The sequence below is a fragment of the Hyperoodon ampullatus genome (genome assembly GCF_949752795.1).
Source record: "Hyperoodon ampullatus genome assembly, chromosome: 2".
Taxonomy (NCBI): domain Eukaryota; kingdom Metazoa; phylum Chordata; class Mammalia; order Artiodactyla; family Ziphiidae; genus Hyperoodon; species Hyperoodon ampullatus.
This window is the reverse complement of record NC_136915.1, coordinates 34,171,455-34,184,738: the sequence shown is the minus strand read 5'-3', so window position 1 is coordinate 34,184,738 and position 13,284 is coordinate 34,171,455. Positions and strand designations below refer to the sequence as shown.

The following is a 13,284-nucleotide window of genomic DNA, read 5'->3' as shown; positions in this document are numbered from 1 at the left end:
GATCCGTGATTTCCACACCCTATTGAGCTGGCAGACAGGGAGGGAGCGAGGAGCTTGGCAGGCTGGGCCTCCTGGGCTCGGCCCCCTCCCCAGGGCACCCCGCCATCAATGGGGCCTAACCCGGTGCTTTCATGGGGCTGCTCTAAGGTCACTGTTCTGGGGACCCCCTTAGACCCCAGACCCCCTTTGCAGGTAGCCTCAGGGCCTGCACCCACCCCCTCTGCCTCCAAGGCCTCCCTCATCTCATTCACACACACCTTCCCCCAAGCCAGGCTTTGCATAAGCTGCTGAACTTTCCATACAGGCAAAATCCAAGGGCTTCAGGCCAGGTCTGGGCAGGTCCTGGCAGGGTTAGTGGGCAGCTCCAGAGGAGACGCTCAGGGGGCTGGGCCGTGAGGGGAAGGCGGAGGGAAAAGGAGGCCAAATGGCTGGCATCCCCAGGGCACCCTGCACCCTGCTGGAGCCTCCCCCCAACCATCCTCCTTGCCAGACCCAGAGAGGTGTTTCTAAAATACCAATCTGCCCATGGCACTCCCGTCCTCAGCTCCTTCCTGAACTCAAGCCTCCTCCAGGAAGCCACAGCTCCTCAGCCTGGAGTTCTCAGCCTGGCCTTGCTCACGTTCCAGCCCCTTCTCTGCACACCTCCTGCCCCGTCTAGGCTCCCACTCTCCTGCTGTCTTTCAGTTCTTTGCAAATGTCATGTTCAGACCCACCTCTGGGCTCTGCCCATGCTAGTCCCTCTGCCCGGAATGCTGTTCCCTCCTCCTGTTTGCCTGGTTGACTCCTAGTCCTACTCACGTTTCAGGTCTCAACTGAAACTTCTTCCTCTGGGAAGCCTTCCCAGCCATCGCCAGTTTGGGACAGGGCCGGGTCCCACAGGACTCCACCCAGACAGCTGCCAGCCTCCTGGTGCATCTTCCCCGGGGGAGCACAGGAGGCTCTGATTCATTGCTCTGTCCCCAGCACGTGGGATAGGCCCTGGCCCCCAGGGACTGCCAGTCAAGGCTTCCCAAATGAGAGAGGAAGAAAGAAGGAATGAGTCCTCAGTGTAGAACTGGGGTGGAGATAGGACCTGAACTTTAAGGCTCAACTGGTCCTCACAGCAGCCTCCCAGCAGGCAGGCCCATCAGGGCCAGTTAGGCATAATATGGTGGAAAAGAGGACAGCCTCCAGAGCTGGACTTCTGGGGTTTGAATCCTGGCCCCACTACCTACACCCAGGCAAATTACTCAACCTTTCTGTGCCTCAGTCTCCTCATCTGAAAAATGGGCATAACCATAGTAGCTACCTCCTCTGGTTGTTGAAAGGAAAAAGTGAGAGAAAAAGGGCAGGTCCTCAGAGCAGCATCTGGCGTACAGCAGGCGCTCCATAATAAGAGCATCGGCTGTTTTTGTCTTTATTATTATTGAGAGCCATAGCAGCAGGGGACGCTGAGCCTCCAAGAGGGAGGTGACTGCCCAAAGCCACCCAGCACTAAGGTGTCTCTTGCTTTCCCACCCTAACCCACGCCCCCCATATACACTACAAGTGCCCCCCACGCCAGCCCGCCCACAGTGGCCCGGCAAGCCTGCTCCCACCCGCTCACTCCACGGAGTCCCTGCACACTCAGGCTTCAGAAGGTTCCATCCTCCTGGACATTCACCGCTTAGTGGCTGCATGACAGGGCTTATGCTGACCATTTAAACTTCAGTGTCCTCTTCTGTACAATGGGATAATGACAGTGCCTACCTCCTAGGGCTCTGAGAAGCATTAGATGAAGTAGCACGTGGAACATACCCCAGATCTGGCACCATACCCCATATAGGTTAGACTATGAAACTCATTACTATGTGAAAACCGTTAGAACCCTTGAGCTTCTGAGCCCCCAGTAAGGTGGTCACAGAGCCCCGGCCACTGTGCAGGGGGCTCCTGAGGAAAGCAAATGCCAGTCTGGCCGATATGCTCTTACAGGACCTGTATACCAACCACCCTCCCCCACAATATCCCTTCCTCAGGGCTGAAACCAGTGCAGGCCAGGGCGAGATGAGGGGTCCAGGATCCGAGAGAAGAGGGAGCATGCGCCGGGGAGCAGGGAGAGTAAAAGCACAACAGGCCCTCTTCTCGTCAAAGCACTTTGTAGTTCATGAAGCACTTGATGCAGGCAGCGGCCCTGGGAGGTGGGCAGGTGGAGATGATAATTGTCATTCTACATGAATGGAAGCTGGAGCCTCAGAGAGGTTGAGTCACCTGCCTGGGGTTACACAACCTTTAAGAAACAGAGGCGGGAGCCAAACCCCGGCCTGCTGACATCTGGTTCAATGTTCCTTTAACTGTGGGGTAAGCCCTGATTCTGGGTGACCTACCCCCCAACCCCCGCCCCGAGAACAATCTTGGCAAGAGCCCTGGGCTGGTCCTCACTGCACTCCAGGGCAGACAGGCCCTGAGGCCCAGGAGGAATAGACTGGGGAGACTGATGGCTGCCCCAGCCCTCTAATCCTTTCATCCCCACCCCGACTCCTCCCACCTCTGGCCCCAGAGCTCAGGAGGCAGAAGGCAGAACAGAGCCCAGACTCAGGGATTTCACGCACCGGTAAAATTTTCAAAAACAATTTAGGGACTGCATGAAGTTGTCAGCTTTTTATTTCGCCAAGTAAGGATATTTTTAAAAAATTCCCAGGCCCATCATTTCATAAAAGAAAGGACATAATCTCAGACTAAAAGACAGTCCTTTAAATGAAATAAATTTAGCTTTGTGAAAAAGTCACCACGTTGTCCTTATTTCTCTCAGTTTTGCCTTAGGCCACTGAAAAAAGCCCGGGTCTGCTGACGCGTGTGAGGACCATTTTGGAGCTTCGGCTTGGGAGTCACACAGACATGGGTTTGAATCCTGACTCCACCACGGACAAGTTGTGTCATTTGGTGCACATTATTTCCCCTTTCTGGGCCTCAGTTTCCAATCTACAAAATGGGAACATGAATAGTGCTGCCACACAGTGGTACCTGGAGAGCTAAGTGGTCTAGAGTTTGCAGAGCACTAGTTCTGAGACGAGATCAATCAAGCCCAGGCTCCCAGCCAGCGGCGCCTCCCTGTCCTGACGCTGCCTATGGCTCCCCGTGCTCCACAGGGTAAAGCCCACCTCTGTAGCCAGACCCTCTGGACACACCAGACTCTGCAGATCCTGGGGCAAAGAGAGTAGAAGAAGAGAGTACTGCCTCAAAGCCTTTGCTCTAGCTGTGGCCTCCACGTGGAGCACGCTCAGGACAAAAACCACAAGGGCTTCCAGCTCACTGCCTGCACCCAGAGGACCCAGGGGTCCTTTTTCCACTTCTCTCTAGTCGGCAAAACCCTTCTCATCCTAACAACCAGCCTCAATGTCACCTTCATTCCCTGGCTCAGCAAACATTCACTAATTACCAACCACGCACTGTGTTCAACCACACCACACAGGAGAGCGCAGAAGACACAAGGGAGGGTGAGTAGAGATCAGGGGGCTCCGAAGGGCCCCCAGTCAAGCCAGGGGTGGGGGGCGCAGGGAGCGATTCCAAGAAGAGGTGGTGCTCAAACTGGGATCTGAAGGATAAATAGGAGTTCACTAGATGATGGGGTGGGCGGGAGAGGGGACGGACTGTGGGGTGGAAGGAAAAGCATCTGGAGTATTAAAAGCACACCTGGGGACGCTCTAGGTTGTTTCTTAGGCGAGGAGCAAAGGATGCTCAAGAGAGGGGTTACTGACTTGGGCACTGCCGGTGGAGGAGTCACTGTTGGGGGGAGGTGGATACGTTTGGAGACAGATGCTGAGTTTGAGGTGCCCAGGGGATGAGCAGGCGAGGCGTCCACAGGAAGCTCAGGGATGAAACCGCAGAGGGGGAGGCTGTCATCACAGAGGTGACCCCCCAAAGGCACAGGGGTATGTGCACACACATAGAAACTGTGCACGGAGAGGAGGGCCCAGGACAGAGTCTCCAGGAGGCCCAACAGTCAAGGGGAGAAGGAGGGGGCAGAGCTGCTGACAGGACCCAGGGAAGAGCCAGAGGCGGGTTGAGGAGAGTCAAGGGAAGGGCGTGTGCAAGCAAGGAAGGGCCCCTCAGGAGGCAGCCCAGCAGCATCCCAGGAGCCACAGTCTGGGTTCAAATCCTGTCTCTACAACTTATTAGCTATGTTGACTTTGGGCCTTAATTTCCCTATGTGTAACATGGGGCTAATTTACTTTTCAACAAAAAGGAAGATAAAGGGCATGGAGGGAGGCTTGGGTCACACGTTCCCCCCGCCCCCATCCTGGGTCTCTCCCACCAGACTGGCACCAGTCCCCAGAGGCCAGAAGATAAGATGAGTGAATGAAATCAGGGGCTGCCCCCCTCCCTCAGAGTAGAGGGCGGAATGGGAGGCAGCTTTCCTCGGTTCTCGGCGGCTCCAGCACCACTCTCATCTATCGCGGAAGGGAGGTGGAGAAGGCCCCAGGTGTGCTGAGTCCTTCCTCTTGGCCTCAGTTTCCCCATGTGGGAAACAAAGCCATGAATCTGCTTGAGCTCGGAGGCCCTTCCGCCTCTGATGCTCTGCGGCAGGACGAACGGAGGAAGGGTGAGGGGGGAAAGACCTAATCCAGACCTACTGGTCCTGCCCCGGGGGAGGAGGTCCCACAGGGGTCTGGGTCCCCATTGTCCCCAGGGACTGGTCCCTCCAGAAGAGGGTGGCAGCCGGAACAAGGAGGGCAGGAGCAGAGGTGCCAGGATTGTGCTGACAAAGCTGTTCCTTCTCCCCTCCTCTCTCCCTACCCCTCCCCTCCAAGGGGACAGCCGAGCCCCGGCAAAAAATAAACCCAAAGGCAGTGACCTGGACGGGCCCAAGGCTCCCAGGGCGGAGTGGCAGGGAAGCAAGGATGGAGGAGATGACTAACCCCCCCAACACACAAAAAGCAAAGGGTGCCTGATCTGATCCCTCCTGCCCACCCCCCCACCAACAGAGGGGCTCAAAGGGAGCAGCTCCATCCACTCTCCTTCCATCACATGGGGAGGGTTGGGTGCCACCTGCTTGACAGGCGAAATGAACAGAGTAAATCTTGTCCAGGCCAGCTAGACATGGGTCCCCAAGTTTTGGAAAACGTACCCCAGGGAATCTCACTCTACCGCCTGGTTTGGGGCAGTCAGTCCTTCCTCCTGTCTGACCTCTATCTCGCCTGCTCCAGTGGCCCATTCATCTCCAGCAAGCTGCTCTCCCCCTGTCCCACCTGCCTGGCCTAGATGTCTGAGGAGACTCAGGAGAAAGCGTTCTCCAGATTTCCCTGCAGGGATTGCAGAGGGGCCCTGGGCCGGAGACCCCACTCCACCCACTGTTCCCCAAATCTTTGAGAGGAAGGAATCGCTGAGCTCCCTGCTCCCTTGCCTCCCTCCCTCAGGCACTGCCCAATTAGTCTGCTGCCTGGGGCTGCCCCTCCCGGTCTCACCTCCCCAGGTGCCAACCCCCAGGGCACGCAGATCCTGCCCTGGGGACAAGTTGTCCAGAAAGCCTAGAGTCCTGGGGGGAGTGCTTTACGGAGGCCCCAGAAGTGTGACCAGTACCCTCTCCCTGGCCCCTCAGAGTTCCCGCTGGGGGCAGGCAGCCTTCCCGGTGCCCTTCTAAGTGCTGCCCAGTCCTCTGAGGAGCTCAGGAAGAAGGTACTGGAGAAGAACTGCCAGCACCCCGCACCCCACCCCTACCCCCACCCTATAAAACTCAAGGTCTGAGACAGCGGCTCCTCCCATGCATCCAGAGTCCTACTGTGCCAGGCAGCCCTTAGGATCCACTTTCCTGCTCAGCCCCATTTTACAGAGGGGGATAGTGAGGCTCAGGGATTGGGGTAGAGTAGGGGTGGGCACCTTCCCAGTAAGTGTCGGGACTGAGACATCTAAGTCTCCTTTGGGATTCCCTGTCTCTATTCCCCAGAACGACATGCTCAAGAGAGATTGGGGGATGGCCCTCCCCTCCCAGGAGTCCCTGGCTGTCCCCCTGGGCACCACGGCTTCACTTCCACCTGCCTGGGGCCAGACTAGCTGCAGAGTTTGATAACGAGGCCCACATCTCAGCCATACAGGGACACCCTCACGTACGCCCTCCTCCCTGTACACACACAGACACGCTCACACCTACTCCGTCTCTGCGAGTCCCTGGGAGAGGAGGCAGGAGAGCCCAGTGGTCCAGGCAGCCTCTACAGCCTCCTCACTGGGCAACCCTCCCCGCCCCAACCCCGCACTCCCGGGCGGGGCGCAGGCGTGGTCTGTCTCTCCCTCTGCCTCCCCAGACCTGGTACAGAGTTGATGCTCTTTAACTCTGTTTGTCAAGTGAAGGAAGGAACAGTCAGTGAGATCCTGGGCAAGTGGGTGATGTCCCCTCAGCAGCCCCACTTTCCTCAAGCGTGAAATGAGGATAATAATAGTGCCCACCTGATGTAATGGCTGTGAGGGTTAAGTGAGAGAATGCCGGGAAGAGGCAGGGCACGGCGCATCCTAGGTGCCCCTCAGATGTCCACAGAAACGCGTCCTCAGACTCCCTGTGCAGAGCCGCTCACCCCGTGACCCAGGCGAACGCAGCTCCTGCTCACTCCCAGGTATACCCAGACACACTCACCATGCTGACAAGGACATCCGCCAAACCTCTCCCCAGGAAGGAGCACGATGATGATAATAACGATATAATAATAATGGTGATATGATAACGGCTACTATTTGTGCCCAGCATGGTGTCAGGTGCTTTAACTCACTTGGCCCTGACAATTCCAGAGGCAGGTATTATTAGGCCTATTTTTCAGATGAGAAAATGGAAGCTCAGAGAGGTTAAGTAACTTGCCCAAGGACACATAACTGCTAAGGGTGGAACCAGAAATGAACCCAAATCTGTCAGACTCAGATCCCATGCTCTTAACCCCCTGACGGGCAGCCTCTGGAGAAATGAAAAGTAGCCCCTCTTCCTCCACCTCAGCCCCACAACTCCCATATAGGGGCCTTTAACAAAGGGGCTGCCTACAGGTCAGACGCTCAGAATTCCCCGCTGGGCCCCCTAGCCCACAAGAGGGTCGGCCCTGGCCAAAGACCCACATGGGTGCAGGGGAGGAGGGGGGATGAGAAAACCTCCAGCTGGCTTCTCCAAGTCTGGGGAAGTTCCCTGCACAGCCTCCTGTGGGGGCAGGGCCTTGGCCCGCTCTGCAGAGCCTTCCTCTCTCCTTGTCCCCCAGACAATTTCAGCTCCCTTGACTGGCTCAGAGAACCTTAAATTAATCACCCATTCAAATTGCTGCCATCAGCCCAAGAATAATCACTGCTTGAAACTCTCCTGGCTCCAGCATTCTGACAATATAGGCTTCTGCAGCAATAGGGATTGAGGTTAGACAACCAGCAGGGCTTCCCTGATGGAAGAAATGAATGTACCATGGAGTTGGGGTGGGGTAGCAGACAGTGAGAAATCCAACCTGCTCCAGTGACCCCAAAGGAGAACGTGGAAAAGAGGGAGCAAAGGGGGTGTAAGGGGTAGGGAGAGAGATAGAATAAGGGCTAGAAGCCCGGCAGGATGGTCTCTCCACTATGCCCTTCTTACAAAGACCAAACAAAAGGACCAGGACTGAAAAATAGCAGCACGAAAAATTTGGGTCACACCCCAAGACTTTCTCCATTGCAAAGCCAAGTTCTTGAAGCAGTCTTCCCTACTGGCTGGGCAAGGAAAAATACTATCTAAAGTCCTGAGCTGGGAGGCAGAAGCCTGGGTTACTGGCACAGTTCTACCACCGACTCATCAGATGTGACCTCGGACGAGTATCTGCCCCTTTCTGTGCCTTGGTGAACCCAGCAGTGCACTGCAGGGCTGGACAGAGGACCTCGGAGGGCCCTTCAGGAGAAGCAAAGGCCAGCAAAGTCCTAGGAAGCCAGTCACCCACTCCCACAAGGGTCTAGGGCTGCCCTCTAAGGCGGATGCACAACACACACAGATCTATAAGGGCAGACCTGTAGCTGTGAACAGGTGGAGGCAGAAAACGCAAGAGATGGGGCCGACTCAGCTCCGTCCTAGAGGTCTAGGCTGGGGCACAGGCCCAGGTGTGCGTCTGTGAAGGCAGAGAAAAGGTGGGAGCAGCTGTGCATTAGATTTCTTTGCATTGGATGCGTGCTGTGTGTGCACTTGTGACATCCCTGGGCAGGTGTTTCCAAGTGGCCAGAAGTGCGTGCACGAGACAGACCAACAGGCATGTAGCAGGGATGTGTGTGTGCAAAGCCATGCACAACAAAAGTGTAACTGCACTGGGTGAGGCTGGGCAGTTTCCACCCAATTCCACAAAATTCTGCCACTGCCCACCCCCGCAACAGCCTGTGTGCTGGGGGGACAGAGGGACAATGACGCAGGACTGTGGCTCCTGAGGAGCCCAGGGTTGGGGTGCTGGCTGTAGCTGAGGTGCAAGAGGAAGACAGCACCGAGGCAGCACCAGCTCTGGGCTGAGGCTCCTCCATGCTGACTGGGGGGACCTCTCTTGAGCCTCAGTTTCCTAACCCGCAAATGAGGAGGACCCCAGCACCCGCCTTACCGGGCTGCTAAAGGACACAATGAGAGTGGTTTATAGAGGGCACCCAGCACGGTGCCCGGCACATGGCTGATGCTCCACGTGTGATCAGCAATTTCAGTTCAAACTCCAAGGGCCGACCCAGGTAGCCTCAGGGAGCAGTGGGGAGGCCCTGGACAGAGAATCAGGAGTCTTCGGCCTGGGCCTGCATCTGCCACTGATCCACTGTGTGATGTTAGTCTCCAGAGCCTCAGTTTTCCCATAAACAAAATGGGGCTGTCAAAATGTGTGGACCCACCTAGGAGGGGTGCCTGCCTGGGGGCTCTGGGCACCTTTTGCTGGGATTATTTCCAACGCAGGTGATGTCCTTTCTCAGACAGTCAGGGTGGGAGCTTGGTGGGGGGCACCGGGGCTGGGAGCCTGAGGGGCCCAGGAGCTGCTGCTACCTCCTCCCCTCCCCATTCCCACAGCTTCTGACCCCAGGGACAAGGCTGAGGAAGGATGTTTACAGAGCATAAACCTTCACTTAGAGAAAGTTCGAGGGGCAGCTGGGGGCTGGGAGCTGCAAGAGTCTCACAGCAGGGACAGGCGGGGTGGGAAAGATGAGAGGAGATGGGGCTTTGGTCTGCACCTGCCCCTTTCAGCCCTCTGACTTCAAAAGGGAGGCCAGGGTGGCCTTTGACAGGGTGCAGCAAGGAGGCGAACATCCCTCCCAAAGGCTCAGAAGCAGGATGGGCAGTGATGTAGTGTTTCTCAAAATTCAGGGAGCGGAGACTGTGAAGGGCTGAGGGCTGAAATCAGGGACTGGGGCATGGGGGGTGTATTAGGGGCTTGGTGACAGGACCAAGGGCCTAAAGAGACGAGGGAGAGCTTGGAGAGGGGACAGCAATCCTTCCTTCTGGGTCTCAATGAGAAGAAGACAGGAGTCAGCGGTTCCCACTTCCCAGAGGCCTGCGGCTGCTGGCCAAAACAGTGGAACTGGGGCTGGTCCTCTGGGCTATGTTCCACACCTCGGGGCCAGAGAAGGTGCAGGTTCTGTGTGGGGCTCAGAGGGACATGGCTGGCAGGTGTGAGGGAGGTGTCCCCTGGGGTAAATGGACCCGGCTCACGTCAATTCCCTCCTTGCTGAGTCCTTCTCTGGCAGGCTTTTCTTCTGGGGCCCCTCGCACCAGGGCCTGAGTCTCTGGGAAGGGGGTCCTAGCTACCTGTGCACGCTGGACTCCCCTCGCTTGGGCTGCCTGTGAGAGTCATTGAGGATGGGGGAAGGATCTGACCCAAAGTGCAATAATCAGGGCTTCCCTGGTGGCGCAGTGGTCGAGAGTCCGCCTGACGATGCAGGGGACACGGGTTTGTGCCCCGGTCCGGGAAGATCCCACATGCCGCGGAGCGGCTGGGCCTGGGAGCCATGGCCGCTGAGCCTGTGCGTCCGGAGCCTGTGCTCCGCAATGGGAGAGGCCACAGCAGTGAGAGGCCCGCATACCGCAAAAAAAAAAAAAAAAAAAAGTGCAATAATCAGGCTAGAAGTCCAACAGCAGGAAGAACTTCCTGGCTCGCCCAAGACCCTGCAGTGAGTGACTGCAAAGCCCCACATCTGGAGCTCCTCATGAACAGGAGAGGCTTCCTGTGCGGCCCCCTCCCCCAGGCCCAATAATAACACCAACCCCTCACACTCCCACAGGCCCTTGTGGCTCACCAAGTTCTTTCCCACCCATTACCTCGTCCAAGAGGGAGGCCCACAAGGCTGGGGTTTCTACCCACTTTGATGGCCTAGAGATCTAAAGCTCAGAGAGGCGCAGTGATCAACCCAAGATCGCACAGCATGCAAGAGGTGGGGTTCCTGACCCCTCAGCCCACTCTGACCTCTAAGATGAATGACCCGAGATCCCCAAATGTCCGGACGTTTTCGCACCACATTTCCCCTCCCAGAGCTCCTGAGAGATGCCTCAGCCCTGGGCTCCTGGGGACAAGTGGTCAGAACAACCATGTCCCTGGCCAGGGCATTCCTGGCATCCAGAAAGGGCAGGATGTGGGGCAAAGGTACTAGCGGATTTAGCTCCTGGAGAGGAAGGAGAGGCCCCTCCAGAGGAGGTGAAGACAGTGCTGGCCAGAGGACACAAGGCGAGTCCTTCACCCTCATAGGGGCTGAGAGGCCAGGCCTGGGGACTAAGGACCTCCACCTCAGAGCTCTATTTGCTTCCCCAGGCCCAGCCTTGCCTCGGAAAAGTCATCTCCCAAGAGGAGCCCGCGGAGCGTGCAGCTGCTCCCTGCGAAGTGTCTCAGCCTCCACGGGCACCCAGGCTGCAGGGTGGGCAAGGGTGCCTCAACGCAGCGGCTCTTAATTAGCAGTCCCCCTGCCCCTCATCCCCAACTCCACCGTCCCTGCTACCCCGGCAGAGAACCCCCAGCACTCCAGCAGCCCTCTCTGCAGCGAAAAAGATTCACCCAGGCCCTGCCAATGGGCATTGGGGGTTGGGCTACTCCTAACCACTGACCCTGACCCTAAGTGCGACCACACGTCCAGAGCGATCTCAACTGTCTGCCCCCGCCGCACCCCCCACCCCGGCCCGCCACAGGTCTCTGCACCGAATCGTGGCTGCTACCTTCAGGAGCATACAGGCTGAAAGAGTTCCCTTCCGCTACCCTCCCTGTGGTCAGGGGGCTCCTTTGCCAGCATTTTCCTCCCTTCCGCCCTGAAATTCTGTGGGCCAGCTAGGATGGGGCAGAGGCAGGCAAGCAGGCAGCAGAGGGTCAGGCAGGAAGACAGACCAAAAGACAGCTGGAAACAGACAAGTAGAAGAGTGAGATTCAGGTGGACAGGTGGATAGACAGATGGACAGACAGGCACACAGATAACTGGACAGGCCAACAGAGGGATGGAAACAGACAAGCAGAAAGACTGTTGCATAGTTGGAGAGACGAAGAGACAGGACAACTCACACACAGGCAGAAACTCACTCCGGCAGAGGGACAGCCAGACAGGCAGAAGGACTGTAGGACAGTCAGGTGGACAGGCAAGGGGACCACCCAGGAGACCCCAAGACTAGAGGGCCCTCTCTGGGGGCAGCAATAAGGGATTAATATCGGCACATTTCCCAGGGACCAGAGGTCTCTCTCTCGGGCACCTTCGAGCGTCCGAGAGCCAGGCCCAGCCCTTCAACTGATATCTGCGGGGCCTCTCATGTTCCCGGCTGGGCCAGGCCGTCCCCCAAGACTGAGCTCTGAGCTGCCAAAATTCGCTCTTTACATCCAAGAAGGGTCAGTGTTTTTGAAAGTTGTAGGAGCCTGGCGAGGGGGAGGAGGGGGCCCGCAGCGTGTTTCCAAACTTACTCCTCTCCTCTTTCTTTTCCCCCAGGGTGCCCAGAGCCAGGCCTGGTGCAGCGGCCAGCAAGCTGGGCAGGCTAGCTGGCCGAGCCTGCAGGGCAGGCGGCAGGGCCCACTGCTGCCACTGGGAAGTTGAGGGTGGAGGGGAAGACTGAGTGAAGACTCAAAGTCAGACAGCACACGCCCGTGTCAGAACTCTGGTGGCTCAAGGGGACCCCCAAACATCTATAATTGGGGACCAGCCCTCGGCTGGGGGGGAGGTCGTCCCTGGAGAGGGACATCTCCGAAGGGAGTCCAGGTGGGAGGCCACTGTAGCTACAGAGCTGGGGAGAAGGTGACAGAAAGTGTGCGGGGGCCAAAGGGCCCTCTGTGTCTGGGACACAGGGAGACAGAAGTGAGGAAGAGGAAAAGGGAGCCGCACTTTAGTGGCTGCCGATTGGAGAGACATGGGGGACAAGAAGCTGGACGTGGGGCGCACCTGGGACAGAGAAGCAGGGGTTGGAGATCAGGATGGAAATCAGGAGTTGAGGTGGGGGAGGTCAGAAGCCAGGTCAAGCAGGGGTCAGGCCGTGGAGGGGGGAGGGGGGTTAGGGGCAGGCTTTGGGGGAGGGGGTGGATCGGAAATCGGGTTCAGGCCTGGGGGCAGAGCGAGGAGGGTCGGCCGACCGGGGGTGGGGGGGCAGGAGGCGGAGCCAAGGCGGGGCAGCCGTCCCCCGGGAGCCCAGGCTCCGGCAGGGGCCACGCGGGGCGGCAGCGCGAGGGCACGGTCGGGGGCTCGGGGTAGCAAACTCACATGAAGACGTGGTAGACGAAGGCCCAGCCGCGGGGTCGCTCCAGCACGTTGTAGACCCAGTTCTGCAGGCGTCGGTAGCGCTTGTGCGCGGCCGAGGAGCGCTGGCCGCAGGCGGAGCCCGAGCCCGAGCCCGGCCCTGGGAGGGGCGCGCCCGGCGGCAGGGGGCTGCCCAGGAGGCCCAGGCGGCGCGGGGAGCCGCCCCCGCCCGCCTCGCCCCGCTCGCTCTGCACCGCCGTGAGCGCCACCAGCTCGGCGCGGGGGGCGTCCGCAGGCAGGGGGGCTAGGCCGAGGCGGCGCGGGGGGGCCTCGGCCATGGGCGGCGCCGGGCGGGGGGGCCGGGGCCCGGGTCCGGTCCGGGGCTAGGGCGCGCGAGGGGCGCTCAGCGGCGCATGGCTCGGACCCAGGGCCGGCGGGGCGGCCCGAGGCGGGCGCGGTCGGCGGGGGCTAGGGGCCGGGCCGGGGCCGCTCCGGGGCCGGGGCCGGGCACTCAGAGCCGGGGGGCCGCCGGAGCCCGCGCTGACCGCCCGCTTCCCCGGCGACTGGGGCGGCTCTTTCCGACTCCAACTCTCTTATTACGCGCTCCATGCCGCTCGCCTTTCCACCTGCCGCCGGCGCGCCGCTCACATGTCAGCCTCCCCCGCCCCTCCCCTCCCCTCCCCCGCCGCCCCCGCCCGC

General features: G+C 58.9%; 1 protein-coding gene across 4 annotated transcripts in view; it reads right to left on the bottom strand.

The window, feature by feature from the left end:
* KCNQ4 (potassium voltage-gated channel subfamily Q member 4) overlaps window positions 1–12,923 on the bottom strand; it is a gene marked incomplete at both ends in the record, with an annotated part of 53,777 nt that extends 40,854 nt beyond the window's left edge. For all 4 annotated transcript variants that reach the window (XM_079697778.1, XM_079697779.1, XM_079697780.1 and 1 more), the window contains one exon: window positions 12,610–12,923. In XM_079697778.1, the coding sequence (XP_079553904.1) occupies window positions 12,610–12,923 (314 nt within the window). The remainder of the gene's footprint in view (window positions 1–12,609) is intronic.
* Between the last annotated feature and the right edge of the window lie 361 nt (window positions 12,924–13,284).